The sequence below is a fragment of the Heptranchias perlo genome, chromosome 35 (assembly GCF_035084215.1).
Source record: "Heptranchias perlo isolate sHepPer1 chromosome 35, sHepPer1.hap1, whole genome shotgun sequence".
In the NCBI taxonomy this organism is placed as follows: domain Eukaryota; kingdom Metazoa; phylum Chordata; class Chondrichthyes; order Hexanchiformes; family Hexanchidae; genus Heptranchias; species Heptranchias perlo.
The window spans coordinates 25,593,365-25,609,273 of NC_090359.1; the positions used below are offsets into that span (position 1 = coordinate 25,593,365).

The 15,909-nt window shown below is 46.6% G+C and overlaps 1 protein-coding gene across 1 annotated transcript in view; it reads right to left on the minus strand.

Annotated features, from left to right (window-relative positions):
* The window catches only part of LOC137302315 (retinal guanylyl cyclase 2-like), a 51,416-nt gene that overhangs the window by 25,794 nt on the left and 9,713 nt on the right, over positions 1-15,909 (minus strand). Inside the window, exons 5-10 of the mRNA XM_067971954.1 lie at positions 13,744-13,840; positions 11,879-12,019; positions 9,713-9,793; positions 4,434-4,610; positions 3,306-3,462; positions 355-504 (exon numbers count right to left, since the gene is read on the minus strand). Of these exons, the coding sequence (XP_067828055.1) occupies positions 355-504; positions 3,306-3,462; positions 4,434-4,610; positions 9,713-9,793; positions 11,879-12,019; positions 13,744-13,840 (803 nt within the window). The remainder of the gene's footprint in view (positions 1-354; positions 505-3,305; positions 3,463-4,433; positions 4,611-9,712; positions 9,794-11,878; positions 12,020-13,743; positions 13,841-15,909) is intronic.

A 15,909-nucleotide genomic window follows, 5' to 3' on the forward strand; every position in this document is an offset into this window, starting at 1 on the left:
TACATCTGGGGCCTGGGTTTAACATCTCATCTGAAAGACGGCACCTCCGGCAGTGCAGCACTCCCTCAGTACTGGCACTGGGCGTGTCGGCCTGTATTTTGTGTTCAGATCTACTGGAGTGGGGCTTGACCTTCTGACTCAGAGGTGAGAGTGCGACCCGCTGAGCCACAGCTGACAAAACAACTGGCCACTGGAGACAAAAACCCGAGAGTCACTTAAGGGACAGTTGGACAGCTTGATGCGGGGGGGATGGTGGAGGGGCACGTACGAGATGTACGAGTTAAGGCCAAACAGCCTTCTCCATCTGTACTTATCCTGTCGTTTTATCTTGCCGACGCACTATCATCAGTATACCGTTCGGAGTCAGTCCCAGCATGGAGAACGGCGGGCCTCGCACAATCAGCTCCTGCATTATGATGGAGAAACTGTAGACATCTCCGCGGGAAGTCCCCTTCTGCTCCAGGTTCGGGTCTCGGAGGATTTCTGGTGCCGTCCAGAGCTGGTCTAAGGACGCAAAAAGGTGGGACATGGAACACAGTGGGAGATTCTGAGCGGCAGGGGTACCATTCACCGCGTGATCATTTTTACAGAGACGATTTACATGTGTTGCACCCGAGTACAAATAGCGCACGCAGGAGTGTAATAAGAGCGGATCAAACACCAGAACGCAAAGTTGGAAATCGGAAATTCTACCCTAAAAAAAAGCACAGAAGAGAATATCAGTGGCAGAGATCTCAACTTGCTCACACCAGATTCCTACTGCTAGTTGTCGCTCAGTGGGTAGGACAGCCTTCCTTCTGAGGTAAGAAAGTCATGGGTTCAAATCCCACTCCAGGGACTTGAGCACATAATCTAGGCTCACGTGCCAGCACTGAGGGAGCGCTGCACTGTTGGTAGGTGCCGTCTTTCAGATGAATCACTTAAACCGAGGCCCCTGGTCTGCCCTCTCCGGCGGAAGTAAAAGATCCCATGAGCCACGATTAGATAGAAGAGCAGGGGGAGTTCTGTCTGGTGTCCTGGGCCGAGATTTATCCCTCAACTAAAAAAAAAAAATGGATTATCTGGTCATTATCACCTTGCTGTTTGTGGGATCTTGCTGTGCACGGTAACCCGAGGACACAGATTTAAGACAATTGGAAAAAGAACCAGATGAGGAGAATTTTTTTTTACGCAGCGAGTTGTGATGATCTGGAACGGGCTGTCTGAAAGGGCGGTGGAAGCAGATTCAATAATAACTTTCAAAAAGGGAATTGGTTCCGCACCTAAAAAGGAAACATTTTGAAGAGCTACGGGGAGAGAGTGGGACTGATTGGATAAGCTCTTTCAAAGAGCCGGCACAGGCACGATGGGCCGAATGGCCTCCTTCTGTCCTGTAAGGTTCTATGACCAGCTGATGCATTAAGCAAGGATAAAATGTCTAAAATCTACGGCCCCCGCGGCAGTCATTAATAAATCTGGTGCGTTTTAGAGGACTGTCTCCTAATCTGCTGTGCTCTACAGAGTTAAATCTTCGATCATATCGGACTCAAAATCTCGCTGACACGCGGAAAGCCGCCTCGAGTAAGTTTCCTGATCTTGTCAAATTAAATCAACATAATCCAAGCTGGATAATCCTGACATTAATTTGGCTTTACTGGAAATCTTGGAAATTATTCCTTCTCCCTCCCTCCCCCCCGACTGCGATGTCAGCAATCATTAGCTGGCCCTGTAAATTCTCTGGAACTTTTCCACATAAGTTGCTTTCTCAGTGAAATGGTGTTCTGTTGGTTTATTTCTAAAAGAAAGAACCAACTTGCATTTATATAGCGCCTTTCACGACCTCAGGACGTCCCAAAGCGCTTTACAGCCAATGAAGTACTTTTAGAAGTGCGGTCACTGTTGTAATGTAGGGAAACGCGGCAGTCGATTTGCGCACAGCAAGATCCCACAAACAGCGATGCGATAACGACCCAGATAACCTGTTTCTTTTAGTGATGTTGGTTGGGGGATAAATATTGGCCCCAGGACACCGGGGAGAACTCATCCCCCCCCCCCCGCTCTTCTTCGAAATAACGGCCGTGGGATCTTTTACGTCCACCTGAGAGGGCCTCGGTTTAACGTCTCATCTGTAAGACGGTGCAGCACTCCCTCAGTACGGGCACCGGGAGTGTCGGCCTAGATTTTGCGGTCAAGTCTCTGGAGTGGGTCTCGAACCCACGACCTTCTGACTCAGAGGCGAGCGAGCTCTGGCAAGATCTTGGTAAGGAATTATCCAACCAGTGCCTTTCCAACAAAAACAATTCCCAAACTAGCCAACCGGATTTTTTTTTTAAATCAAGGAATTGAGTTCAAAAACCAGCCCAGGTTAATGTGACGACAGTGCCTTACTGAGACTGTCCAGGCCAGGAAGGTGCCAAGTTTGATTCCAGGCCAATATTAAGTTAACTGCTGTTGGCCTCAATGTTCAGGGATCAGAAAGAGGAAATAACAAGCCAGGGTTTCTGCTCCTGACCACCAGCCAGTGACCTCCGCTGGACGCCAGGTGAGAGCTATCCAATCGCGAGGTGGCCATGGTCGAATGTCCTGTAGGCCAAGGGCTATTGTCATCCCTGGGTCACCAGCAAGGTGTCAGAACGGCCAAGTGAGGGGAGAAAATTGCACAGACAAGAAGTCTCCTTCTTAGAAGCTTAGAATGAAACAGCGCAGAATGAGGCCATTCGGCCCATCGCGCCTGTGCCGGCTCTTTTGAAGTGCTATCCAATTAGTCCCACTCCCCCTGCTCTTTCCCGAGAGCCCTGCAAATTTTTCCTTTTCAAGTATTTATCCAATTCCCTTTTGAAAGTTACTATTGAATCTGCTTCCACCGCCCTTTCAGGCAGTGAATTCCAGATCAGAACAGCTCGCTGCGTAAAAATGTTTTCCCTCATGTCGCCTCTGGTTTTTTTGCCAATTATCTTAAATCTGTGTCCTCTGGTTACCGGCCCTTCTGCCACAGGAAACAGTTTCTCCTTATTTACTCTGTCAAAACCCCTTCATGATTTTGAACACCTCTATTAAATTTCCCCTGAACCTTCTCTGCTCTAAGGAGAACAATCCCAGCTTCTCCAGTCTCTCCACATAACTGAAGTCTCTCATCCCTGGAACCATTCTAGTAAATCTCCTCCGCACCCTCTCCAAGGCCTTGACATCCTTCCTGAAGTGCGGTGCCCAGAATTGGACACAATACTCCAGCTGTGGCCTAACCAGTGTTTTATAAAGGTTTAGCATAATTTCCTCGTATAACTTTTTATCGATGACTTTGTCAATTGGCATTTTCCTTTATTTACCTTCTGGGTTAGGCTCCATCCATGTAACCTTCTGAACCTCCAGTAACTCATTGTAGCCATAATCTGTCACCTTTAACACAAATCTTCCATCCACCACACAGTTCCTGGATTTCAAACGCCCATGAATCAAATCTCGATGGTGCAGGAACTTCATGCCCTGTGAAATGGAGCAGACTATCCTAAAACCCAAAGTATTGTTGCCTTAAAATTGTTCTGGGATCGTTACATTCTGCCAAACTGCTACATAGGTAATCTACATGTAATCTACACGTGTTGCTTGAACACACAACCAAAGAGAGCATAGAATTACATCGAACTCACAGCACAGAAACAGGCCATTCGGCCCAACGGGTCTATTCTGGTGTTTATGCTCCACAAGAACCTCCTCCCACCCTACTTCATCTAAACCCATCAGCATAAACCTCTATCGGTTAAAGTGATGAGTAATGAATCTTAACGGTGAGGGAACACTCTAGTTAACAATGACCATATCATGATTGAACTCAATGTGAGGCTTGAGAAGGAGAATTTAGTTAAGCAGGACGTTGGAGGGAAATTCACCACAGTCGACTGGACAGAACTATTAACGGATAAAACTACAGATGGACAGTGGGAGGTGTTCAAAGGAATATTTGGTAGAATCCAGGACCTGTATGTACCCCTGAAGGGCAGGATTAATTAAACAACAGGTTAAAATCGGTTTACAGCGAGTGCAGGAAACAGAGATTATGAAAATTCGAGTTACGAGGAAAAGTTAGGGAGACTCAGATTCTTCAGCTGTGGTAGGAGGTATCTGAAATGGGAGGTCTTACTGAGCTATTTAAGATACTAGGTGGAATAGAAAAGGTTAATCTGTAACAATGGCCCTGATTTTAACTCTGGGCGGGTTTTGGGTGGGTAGGTGGCAAGGCGAGTTGGAAATTCTCAGGGCGATTTTAACTCCCAGAACTCATGAACATATCGGCCTGTTCACTTCCTGCTCGCAATACGTTAATATACATTTCAACAGCCAACACTTGTCTTTCCGCTCTGTGTGTAGACAGCCCGGCAGAGACATCCCTGTAAAGGGAACCTGTCCATCAACAGATAGACTATTTAATCGAGCTGCAGTCCTGAAGGCCCGTTTACCTTGATCAGATCGAGCAGGAGGGAGGACTTGAACATCCAGTCGAGTTTCATGTCCTCGTTTGCGATGAGATCTTCCAAACTCCCCCTGGAGCAGTGCTCAGCAACAATTGCAAGGACTCCGCCGTCATAGAAAAGGCCCAGGAACGGATTCACATTCTCGTGCCTCATTTCTCGGATCTGGAAGGACCATTTATTGCTCTTGTTACATAGAATTACGTGGAATTTTACAGCACAGAAGCAGGCCATTCGGCCCAACTGGTCTATGCCGGCGTTTAGGAACATAGGAACATAGGAACAGGAGTAGGCCATTCAGCCCCTCGTGCCTGCTCCGCCATTTGATAAGATCATGGCTGATCTATGATCGAACTCCATATACCCGCCTTTGGCCCATATCCCTTAATACCTTTGGTTGCCAAAAAGCTATCTATCTCAGATTTAAATTTAGCAATTGAGCTAGTATCAATTGCCGTTTGCGGAAGAGAGTTCCAAACTTCTACCACCCTTTGTGTGTAGAAATGTTTTCTAATCTCGCTCCTGAAAGGTCTGGCTCTAATTTTTAGACTGTGCCCCCTACTCCTAAAATCCCCAACCAGCGGAAATAGTTTCTCTCTATCCACCCTATCTGTTCCCCTTAATATCTTATAAACTTCGATCAGATCACCCCTTAACCTTCAAAACTCTAGAGAATACAACCCCAATTTGTGTAATCGCTCCTCGTAACTTAACCCTTGAAGTCCAGGTATCATTCTAGTAAACCTACGCTGCACTCCCTCCAAGGCCAATATGTCCTTCCGAAGGTGCGGTGCCCAGAACTGCTCACAGTACTCCAGGTGCGGTCTAACCAGGGTTTTGTATAGCTGCAGCATAACTTCTGCCCCCTTGTACTCTAGTCCTCTAGATATAAAGGCCAGCATTCCATTAGCCGCCTTGATTATTTTCTGCACCTGTTCATGACACTTCAATGATCTATGTACCTGAACCCCTAAGTCCCTTTGGACATCCACTGTTTTTAACTCTTTACCATTTAGAAAGTACCCTGTTCTATCCTTTTTTGATCCAAAGCCTATGCTCTACACGAGCCTCCTCCCTCCCGACTTCACCTCACCCCATCAGCATATCCTTCGATTCCTTTCTACCCCTCGTACATGAAACACAAAAAGTCAACATACAGGTGCAGCAGGTAATCCAGAAGGCAAATGGAATATTGGCCTTTATTTCTAGGGAGATGGAGTATAAAAGCAGGGAAGTCATGCTACAATTGTACAGGGTGCTGGTGAGACCACACCTGGAGTACTGCGTACAGTTCTGGTGCCCTTATTTAAGGAAGGACATACTTGCATTGGAGGCAGTTCAGAGAAGGTTCACTAGGTTGATTCCAGGTATGGAAGGGTTGTCTTATGAGGAAAGATTAAACAGGTTGGGTCTATACTCATTGGAGTTTAGAAGAATGAGAGGCGATCTTATTGAAACATACAAGATTCTGAGTGGACTCGATAGGGTAGATGCTGAGAGGATGTTACCCCTCATGGGGGAATCTAAAACTAGGGGGGCATAGTCTCAGAATAAGGGGTCGCCCGTTTAAGACGGAAATGAGGAGGAATTTCTTCTCCCAGAGGGTCGTGAATCTTTGGAATTCTTTACCCCAAAAAGCTGTGGAGGCTGAGTCATTGAATACATTCAAGGCTGAGTTAGACATATTTTTGATCAGCGAGGGAGTCAAAGGATATGGGGAAAGGGCGGGAAAGTGGAGTTGAGGTAAAAATCAGATCAGCCATGATCTCAATGAATGGAGGAGCAGGCTCGAGGGGCTGAATGGCCTACTCCTGCTCCTATCTCTTATGGTCTTTCTCCCTCATGTGTTTATCTAGCTTCCCCTTAAATGTATCAATGATATTTGCTTCAACTACTCCATGTGGGAGCGAGTTCCACATTCTCACCACTCTCTGGGTAAAGAAATTTTCCTGAATTCCCTATTGGATTTATTGGTGACTATCTTATATTTATGACCTCTAGTTTTGGTCTCTCTCACAAGTAGAAACATCTTGTCTATGTCTACCCTATCAAACCCTTTCATAATTTTAAAGGCCTCTATCAGGTCACCCCTCAGCCTTCTTTCTTCTACAGAAAAGAGCCCCAGCCTGTTCAGCCTTTCCTGATAAGTGTATCCTTTCAGTTCTGGTATCATCCTCGTAAATCTTTTTTACACCCTCTCCAATGCCTCTATATCCTTTTTATAATATGGAGACCAGAACTGTGTACAATACTCCAAGTGTGATCTAACCAAGGTTTGAAACAACTTTAACATAACTTCTCTGCTTTTCAGTTCTATCCCTCTAGAAATGAACCCCAGTGCTTGATTTGCCTTTTTGTGGCCTTATTAACCCACATCGCTACTTTTAGTGATTTGTGTATCTGTACCCCCAGATCCCTCTGCTCTTCTACCCCATTTAGACTCTTATTATCCAGGCAGTAAGTTGCCTCCTTATTCTTCCTACCAAAATGTCACACCTCACACTTATCTATATTGATATTCATTTGCCAATTACATGCCCATTCTGCAAGTTCATTAATGTCCTCTTGGATATTATCGCCGTCTTCCTCAGTATTAACTACACCCCCCAATATCTTGTCGTCTGCAAATTTTGACATTGTATTTCCTTGTTCAGTCTATTATCTTCTTAGAGTTTCCTCAAACTTTCTTTTTCCTTTTTGAAAAAAAATTAATAACATTTAGTATTTGTTATATTTCCCAATGCATGTGATGCACAAGTTAACCCAGCATCGCCCTGACCTGTACAGACAAGAAAGGTCCAAGGTGCACTCCTTGGTCTATGTTCAATAGAGATGGAGGAAGAAATGAGATAGTGATGGAAGGAGAGAGACACTAAGGCATTGGAGGCTGAAGGGTTGAAGATGGAGATGGAGGGAGAGATGCAATGAAGATGTAGGTAAAAAATACAATGAAGGGCTGGAGATGGCAGAAGAGACACAGTGAAGGACTGAAGATGAAGGAAGAGGCACAATGAGGGATTGGAGTTGGAGGCAGAGACACACTGAGGGATTGGGGATGGAGGGAGAGACACACTGAGGGGTTGGAGATGGAGGGAGAGACACACTGAGGGATTGGGGATGGAGGGAGAGACACACTGAGGGATTGGAGATGGAGGGAGACACTGAGGGATTGGAGATGGAGGGAGAGATGCAATGAAGATTTGGGAAAAAATACAATGAAGGGCTGGAGATGGCAGAAGAGACACAGTGAAGGGCTGAAGATGAAGGAAGAGGCACACTGAGGGATTGGGGATGGAGGGAGAGAGACACTGAGGGATTGGAGATGGAGGGAGACACATTGATGGATTAGAGATGGAGGGAGAGACACACTGAGGGATTGGAGATTGAGAGAGAGACACTGAGGGATTGGAGATGGAGGGAGAGACACTGAGGGATTGGAGATGGAGGGAGAGACACACTGAGGGATTGGAGATAGAGAGAGAGACACACTGAGGGATTGGGGATGGAGGGAGAGACACAAAGGGATTGGGGATAGAGAGAGAGACACAGAGGGATTGAGGATAGAGGGAGAGACACACTGAAGGATTGGAAATAGAGAGAGAGACACAGAGGGATTGCAGATAAAGGGAGAGACACTGAGGGATTGGAGATAGAGGGAGAGACACTGAGGGATTGGGGCTAGAGGGAGAGACACAGAGGGATTGGGGATAGAGGGAGAGACACTGAGGGATTGGAGATAAAGGGAGAAACACTGAGGGATTGGAGATAGAGGGAGAGACACTGAGGGATTGGGGATAGAGGGAGAGACATTGAGGGATTGGGGATAGAGGGAGAGACACTGAGGGATTGGAGATAAAGGGAGAGACACAGAGGGATTGGGGATGGGGGGAGAGACACACTGAAGGATTGGGGATAGAGATAGAGACACAGAGGGATTGCAGATAAAGGGAGAGTCACTGAGGGATTGGAGATAGAGGGAGAGACACAGAGGGATTGGGGATAGAGGGAGAGACACTGAGGGATTGGAGATAAAGGGAGAAACACTGAGGGATTGCAGATAAAGGGAGAGGCACTGAGGGATTGGAGATAGAGGGAGAGACACTGAGGGATTGGAGATAGAGGGAGAGACACTGAGGGATTGGGGATAGAGGGAGAGACACTGAGGGATTGGAGATAGAGGGAGAGACACTGAGGGATTGGGGATAGAGGGAGAGACACTGAGGGATTGGAGATAGAGGGAGAGGCACTGAGGGATTGGAGATAGAGGGAGAGACACTGAGGGATTGGGGATAGAGGGAGAGACACTGAGGGATTGGGGATAGAGGGAGAGACACAGAGGGATTGGAGATAGAGGGAGAGGCACAGAGGGATTGGAGATAGAGGGAGAGACACTGAGGGATTGGAGATAGAGGGAGAGACACTGAGGGATTGGGGATAGAGGGAGAGACACTGAGGGATTGGGGATAGAGGGAGAGACACAGAGGGATTGGAGATAGAGGGAGAGGCACTGAGGGATTGGAGATAGAGGGAGAGATACTGAGGGATTGGGGATAGAGGGAGAGACACTGAGGGATTGGGGATAGAGGGAGAGACACAGAGGGATTGGGGATGGAGGGAGAGACACAGAGGGATTGGAGATAGAGGGAGAGACACTGAGGGATTGGAGATAGAGGGAGAGACACTGAGGGATTGGGGATAGAGGGAGAGACACTGAGGGATTGGGGATAGAGGGAGAGACACAGAGGGATTGGAGATAGAGGGAGAGACACAGAGGGATTGGGGATAGAGGGAGAGGCACTGAGGGATTGGGGATAGAGGGAGAGACACAGAGGGATTGGGGATGGAGGGAGAGACACAGAGGGATTGGGGATAGAGGGAGAGACACAGAGGGATTGGGGATAGAGGGAGAGACACAGAGGGATTGGAGATAGAGGGAGAGACACAGAGGGATTGGGGATGGAGGGAGAGACACAGAGGGATTGGGGATAGAGGGAGAGACATAGAGGGATTGGGGATAGAGGGAGAGACACAGAGGGATTGGGGATGGAGGGAGAGACACAGAGGGATTGGGGATAGAGGGAGCAATGCCATGATATTACTTGTATTCAAGCAATTTAATTTGTAGAGTGTGTCCAATACTGCATGGTAACACACTTTAGGTGAGTCAGCAAGTGGAATATTTCCAATGCTGGTTCTTAAACACGTTTGATTTACCTCAGGAATTAAAATCAGTTCTTTTTTCAAAGAAAGGCATTACAATATCTCACCTTAGAGAAAACAGTTTTAGTCGATGGTTTGATCTCAGTAAATTTTCCATCCATGATCTTTTTCAACCAAACCCAGTCTCCCTGAAACAGACCACAGATTACATCAACCATTAGAATCATAGAACGATACAGCACAGGAGGAGGCCATTCGACCCATTGTGCCTGTGCTAGCTCTTTGAAAGAGCTATTCGATTAGTCCCACTCCTCCTGCCCTTCCCCCATAGCCCTGCAAATTTTTCCCCTTCAGGTATTTATCCGATTCCCTTTGGAAAGTTACTATTGAATCTGCTTCCACCGCCCTTTCAGGCAGCGCATTCCAGATCATCACAACTCGCTGAGTGAAAAAACCTTTCCTCATGTTGCCTCTGGCTCTTTTGCCAATTACCTTAACACTGTAACCTCTGGTTACCGACCCTCCTGTAACAGTTTCTCCTTATTTACTCTATCCAAACCCTTCATTACCCGTAGTAATAATCTTCCCTCTCCCTTCAGGGCTCCTTAGGCACACTTTCTTGGCTGACCGATGGTTAATCTGCCCTGGCCTGTCAGAAATTGCTTCGGCAGGTATGGACATGGCAAGTGCAAGAAAATAGTATTGTTTTTGGTACAAATATTTGGGGTATTTCTCTAAGAACCTCACACCACAGGTGTCTTTTGACGCAAGGAAAGTATAAAGTGTTGGTCATAGATGTACATAGGATAGTGATCTTCAAGGCACTCATAAGAACATAAGAACATAAGAAATAGGAGCAGGAGTAGGCCAATCGGCCCCTCGAGCCTGCTCTGCCATTCAATAAGATCATGGCTGATCTGATCCTAACCTCAAATCTAAATTCATGTCCAATTTCCTGCCCGCTCCCCGTAACCCCTAATTCCCTTTACTTCTAGGAAACTGTATTTCTGTTTTAAATTTATTTAATGATGTAGCTTCCACAGCTTCCTGGGGCAGCAAATTCCACAGACCTACTACCCTCTGAGCGAAGAAGTTTCTCCTCATCTCAGTTTTGAAAGAGCAGCCCCTTATTCTAAGATTATGCCCCCTCCTTCTAGTTTCACCCATCCTTGGGAACATCCTTACCGCATCCACCCGATCAAGCCCCTTCACAATCTTATATGTTTCAATAAGATCGCCTCTCATTCTTCTGAACTCCAATGAGTAGAGTCCCAAAAATTCAGGTAATTTATTCTCAGATTCAGCAAGGTCACAAAGAGCCACAAGAGAGACTGAGGAACTGGTGCTAAACGGAAGACCCTCACACTCTCATCTCCTCTCCCTCCTGCAGAAACGGCTGACCTGCGTGTGGCGTCTCCTCCATGCCATGGACGTATTTTCTTGTCAACATTAATCAATTTTTGCTGCGGTTAGCGATTATAATTTTTAAACGGCTTCTGTTGAATTTGTCTCAAAGAAACTCTACCGCGTTGACAAGCCTGATTGATGCTCTCGGCCGCCTTTGATGACACACGGAATCGTAGAATCTTTTTCAGCACAGAAGCAGGCCATTCGGCCCATCTTGCCTGTGCTCGTTGAACGAGCTATCCAATTAGTCCCACTTAGGGAAAAAAAATTTGCAGGGCTATGGGGAAAGAACAGGGGAGTAGGACTAATTGGATAGCTGTACCAAAGAGCCAGCACAAGCACGATGGGCTGAAAGGCCTCCTTCTGTGCTGTATCGTTCCATGATTTTAAAACCAAAGGCAAAAAATCCGTTTTTGTCCCAACTCAGCCAGACAGTAACGGTTGGGTGTGAGGACAAAGTGGAGGTGGGGGCTTTCATAGAGGGGTGGAGGGGAGGGAAAATTGGAGGTTGAGTCAACTCAGACTGCTTTTCTCCACACGCTAATATCGAACAATATTGATAGCAAGCTGGGAGCGGGTTGGTGAGAGATCCATCTGTGGTGTCTGTAAATGAGGGGAGGAAATAATTATTAAGGAAAGAAAGAATTTGCATTTATATAGTGCCTTTCACGACCTCAGGACGTCCCAAAGCGCTTTACGGCCAACAAAGTACTTTTTGAAGCATAGTCACTGTTGCAATGTAGGAAAGTAATAATTGGAGAACAACTAATTGGAGAATAAATAAAAGTTATTGTGAAGCACGTCACTCATTTAAATACACTACCCCCAGCCGCACTGCATGTCCGAAAAAGAGCGGGAAACTTTACCTCATAAATGGCCACGTTGGTGGTTTCTGGGGTAGCTGCTGTGAGACTTTTTCCCGAGATGGAACGTTTGGGGGTTTTGGTGCTTTTAAAGTCCGAGACGCTTCTCCCCCCAATGCTAGTTTCATTCTCACCGTTCAGTCTCTGAAAACATAATAATGTCAGGATTTTTAAGGAGTAGCAAAAGGCCATTTGGCCCAGCAAGCCTGTCCCTTTATGATGTATCCATCCCACCCACCTGCCTTCTCACCAACGTATCTCTGAATCCCTTGTCTCTCCAGAAGCATATCGAACTATCCTCAGTTGTTACTGTCCACCCCTATATCCTTCCCTGGTAACTTATTCCATAACTCCAATCCCCTTTGGCTGAAAAAGGTTCTGCCTGACCCCCCCCTTCTTAGTCCTAACTTCCTCGTTTATAAATACGTCCCGTAGTATTTAAACAGTTGGTCAGGTCTTAATCGCCACCACTCGATTGTGATGTCTATCTTTATCACAGATTACTCCACACACCTGATCCAAGTCTACAATTCCAGTTGGCCAAAGTCTATTCTACTCACTCCCATTGTTCCAATGGATCAAACAGCTTCTTGTTCACTCCCACGGAATTCCTAATTGTTTTCCACTTACTCCCACAGTTATAATGGAGGAAACCCCTCCCATTCATTCCCACAGTATAGAATCCCAATGGACCAAACCCCCTCCCATTCATTCCCACAGTATAGAATCCCAATGGATCAAACCCCCTCCCATTCATTCCCACAGTATAGAATCCCAATGGACCAAACCCAGTCCCATTCACCCCCATTGTATAGAATCCCAATGGACCAAACCCCCTCCCATTCATTCCCACAGTAGAGAATCCCAGTGGACCAAACCCCCTCCCATTCACCCCCACAGTAGAGAATCCCAGTGGACCAAACCCCCTCCCATTCACCCCCATTGTATAGAATCCCAATGGATCAAACCCCCTCCCATTCACCCCCATTGTATAGAATCCCAATGGATCAAACCTCCTCCCATTCATTCCCACAGTAGAGAATCCCAGTGGACCAAACCCCCTCCCATTCACTCCCATTGTATAGAATCCCAATGGACCAAACCCCCTCCCAGTCACCCCCATTGTATAGGATCCCAATGGACCAAACACCCTCCCAGTCACCCCCATTGTATAGGATCCCAATGGACCAAAGGACTTACATGAATTCACTACCATTGTATGGAGAGGAGTCATTAGACCTATTTTCTGGGATATGTTTGAACTCAAGAGCCAAAGGTTAAATTGTTCCAACCCACTGCACCACACAATTCCTCACCACCAGAGGCTGCATTATTTTCCAAACAACTTGCATTTATATAGCACATTTAATGTAGTAAAACATCCCAAGGTGCTTTAGAGGAGTGTTATCAAGCAAAATCTGACACCAAGCCACATAAGGATACTATAGACAGGTGACTAAAAGCTTGGTCAAAGAGGTAGGTTTTAAGGTGTGCCTTAAAGGAGGAGAGAGAGGTAGAGAGGTTTAGGGGGGGAATTCCAGAGCTTCGGGCCCAGGCAGCTGAAGGCACGGCCGCCAATGGGTGGAGGGATGAAAATTGGGGATGCGCAGGAGGCCAGAATTGGAGGAGCGCGGAGATCTCGGAGAGTTATAGAGCTGGAGGAGGTTACAGAGAGAGGGAGGGGCGAGGGCATGGAGGGATTTTTAAATCGAGGCGTTGCCGGACCGGGAGCCAACGTAGGCCAGCGAGCACAGGGGGCGATGGGTGAACGGGACTTGGTGCGAGTTAGGATACAGAGCAGCAGAGTTTTGGATGAGCTCAAGATGCACATATATTAAGCCAAAGACCAAGACTGTAGATTTCCCTACCTTCCGGCTGAGCTGTGCGTTGATAAACACCAGATCGCCCATGCTTATAATAATCTTGTTAGGTCCTCTCAACAGTTGAACTTTTTGGATGTGACGCCTGTGGTGCATCATCAAAAAGATTGTATTGAGCTCCTGTGTTGACCTTTTCCACATCAATCCTTCCTCCCTTTTTTTTAAGATAATTTTTTTTCTTATCCCTTTCAGGTCTCCCCCCTGCCCGGCAAGTTGTACTGACGATGTTGGCGAGCAAACAGTCTGCTACCAGTCTTCTTCCCAATGCCTGTCTGAAACTGGGCTGGTTCGGTCTCTGATTTACCTTCCCTCCCTGTGTGGGGCCATTTTATAGAAAGAAAGGACGTGCATTTTTAGCGCGCCTTTCATGACCTCAGGACATTCTCAAAGTGCTTTACGGCCAATGAAGTACTTTTTTGAAGTTGTAATGTAGGAAACGTGGCGGCCAATTTGCGCACAGCAAGATCCCACAAACAGCAATGACCAGATAATCTGATTTAGTGATGTTGGTTGAGGGATAAATATTGGCCCCAGGACACCGGGGAGAATTCCCCCACTCTTCTTCGAAATAGTGGCCATGGGATCTTTTAGGTCCACCTGAGAGGGCAGACGGGGCCTCGGTTTAACGTCTCATTCGAAAGACGGCACCTCCGACAGTTCAGCACTGGCAATGTCGTCTAGATTATGTGCTCAAGTCTCTTGGACTGGGACTCGAACCCACGAGCTTCTAACTCAGAGGCGAGAGTGCTGTCCACTGAGCCACGGCTGATCTCTGCCCCGGGGAGACCTTCCCAAGGAAAAAGGTGAGATTAGACTCATGTTGTACCTCTCGGTGGCACAGTGCCCTCATGCCCTCATCTGCTGTGCTATTCGGTCATCTTTTCCATGTTGATATGTGTTATTTAGGAACAAAATATATAAGTAGGTGAAGTCAATACTGCCAACTGCTTGAAAGACCCCAAACCAGTTTAAGTGCCAAAGCATCCAAATGTGTTTGTCCACTCAATGATTCCACCACTGGGCATTAATGGATAATAATAGAATATCCAATGGGCATTGATCGACAGTCAGTGCCAATGTCACCACGCCATCTGATAGGGGCTCAGTCTCTCCCTGTCCCTCCAAAAAAAAAACAAAGAACCATCTCGACACAGATACTCGTTTCTCCCTATAACTTTATTCTACGTTAGAGTTCCTTTATTAATAAAAAAAAAACCTTGATTCCTACCCAGATGTAGTTACTTCACATTTCCTGAGAAAGGACAAAGGAAATTTATACCGTCAAATATAACTCAAAAACTGTAATAATTACGGCAGAAAGACATTACAGGGGATCGGTGTTCCAGTGCATTGTACCATAGATTATGCGTAAATATCACCGCTCAGGTGGGTAAGTCCCTGATCTGGGGGCAAGGAGGGTCATTGGCCAAGTCACACCACGCACCACCTCGCACCTATCTCAATATTGCCATTGGAAGCAAGATGGGAGGCAACTACCATCGCAAACTAGAGTTAGTACCTTCAGGAGAGGATGGGACGGAAATTAAAATTAAATGAGAACATAAGAAATAGGAGCAGGAGTAGGCCGTACGGCCCCCCCCCGAGCCTGCTCCGCCATTCAATCAGATCATGGCTGATCTTCAACCTCAACTCCACTTTCCTGCCCGATCCCCGTATCCCTTGATTCCCCTAGAGTCCAAAAATCTATCGATCTCAGTCTTGAATATATTCAATGACTCAGCATCCACAGCCCTCTGGGGTAGAGAATTCCAAAGATTCACAACCCTCTGAGTGAAGAAATTCCTCCTCATCTCAGTCTTAAGTGACCAACCCCTTCTCCTGAGACTATGCCCCCTAGTTCTAGACTCTCCAGCCAGGGGAAACAACCTCTCAGCATCTACCCTGTCAAGCCCCCTCAGAATCGTGTCTGTTTCAATGAGATCATCTCTCATTCTTCTAAACTCCAGAGAGTTTAGGCCCATTCTACTCAACCTCTCCTCACTGGACAACCCTCTCATCAGTGAGCATTTGCAACCATGTAAGGCATTCTCATTTTAATTCTGGTCTTTTCCATTGTTTTATTTGAACCTTTCAGGTAAAACATTATTGAATGAGCTGTTTGTGGTCCTCAATGAGCAGCTAAGCCATGCAGAC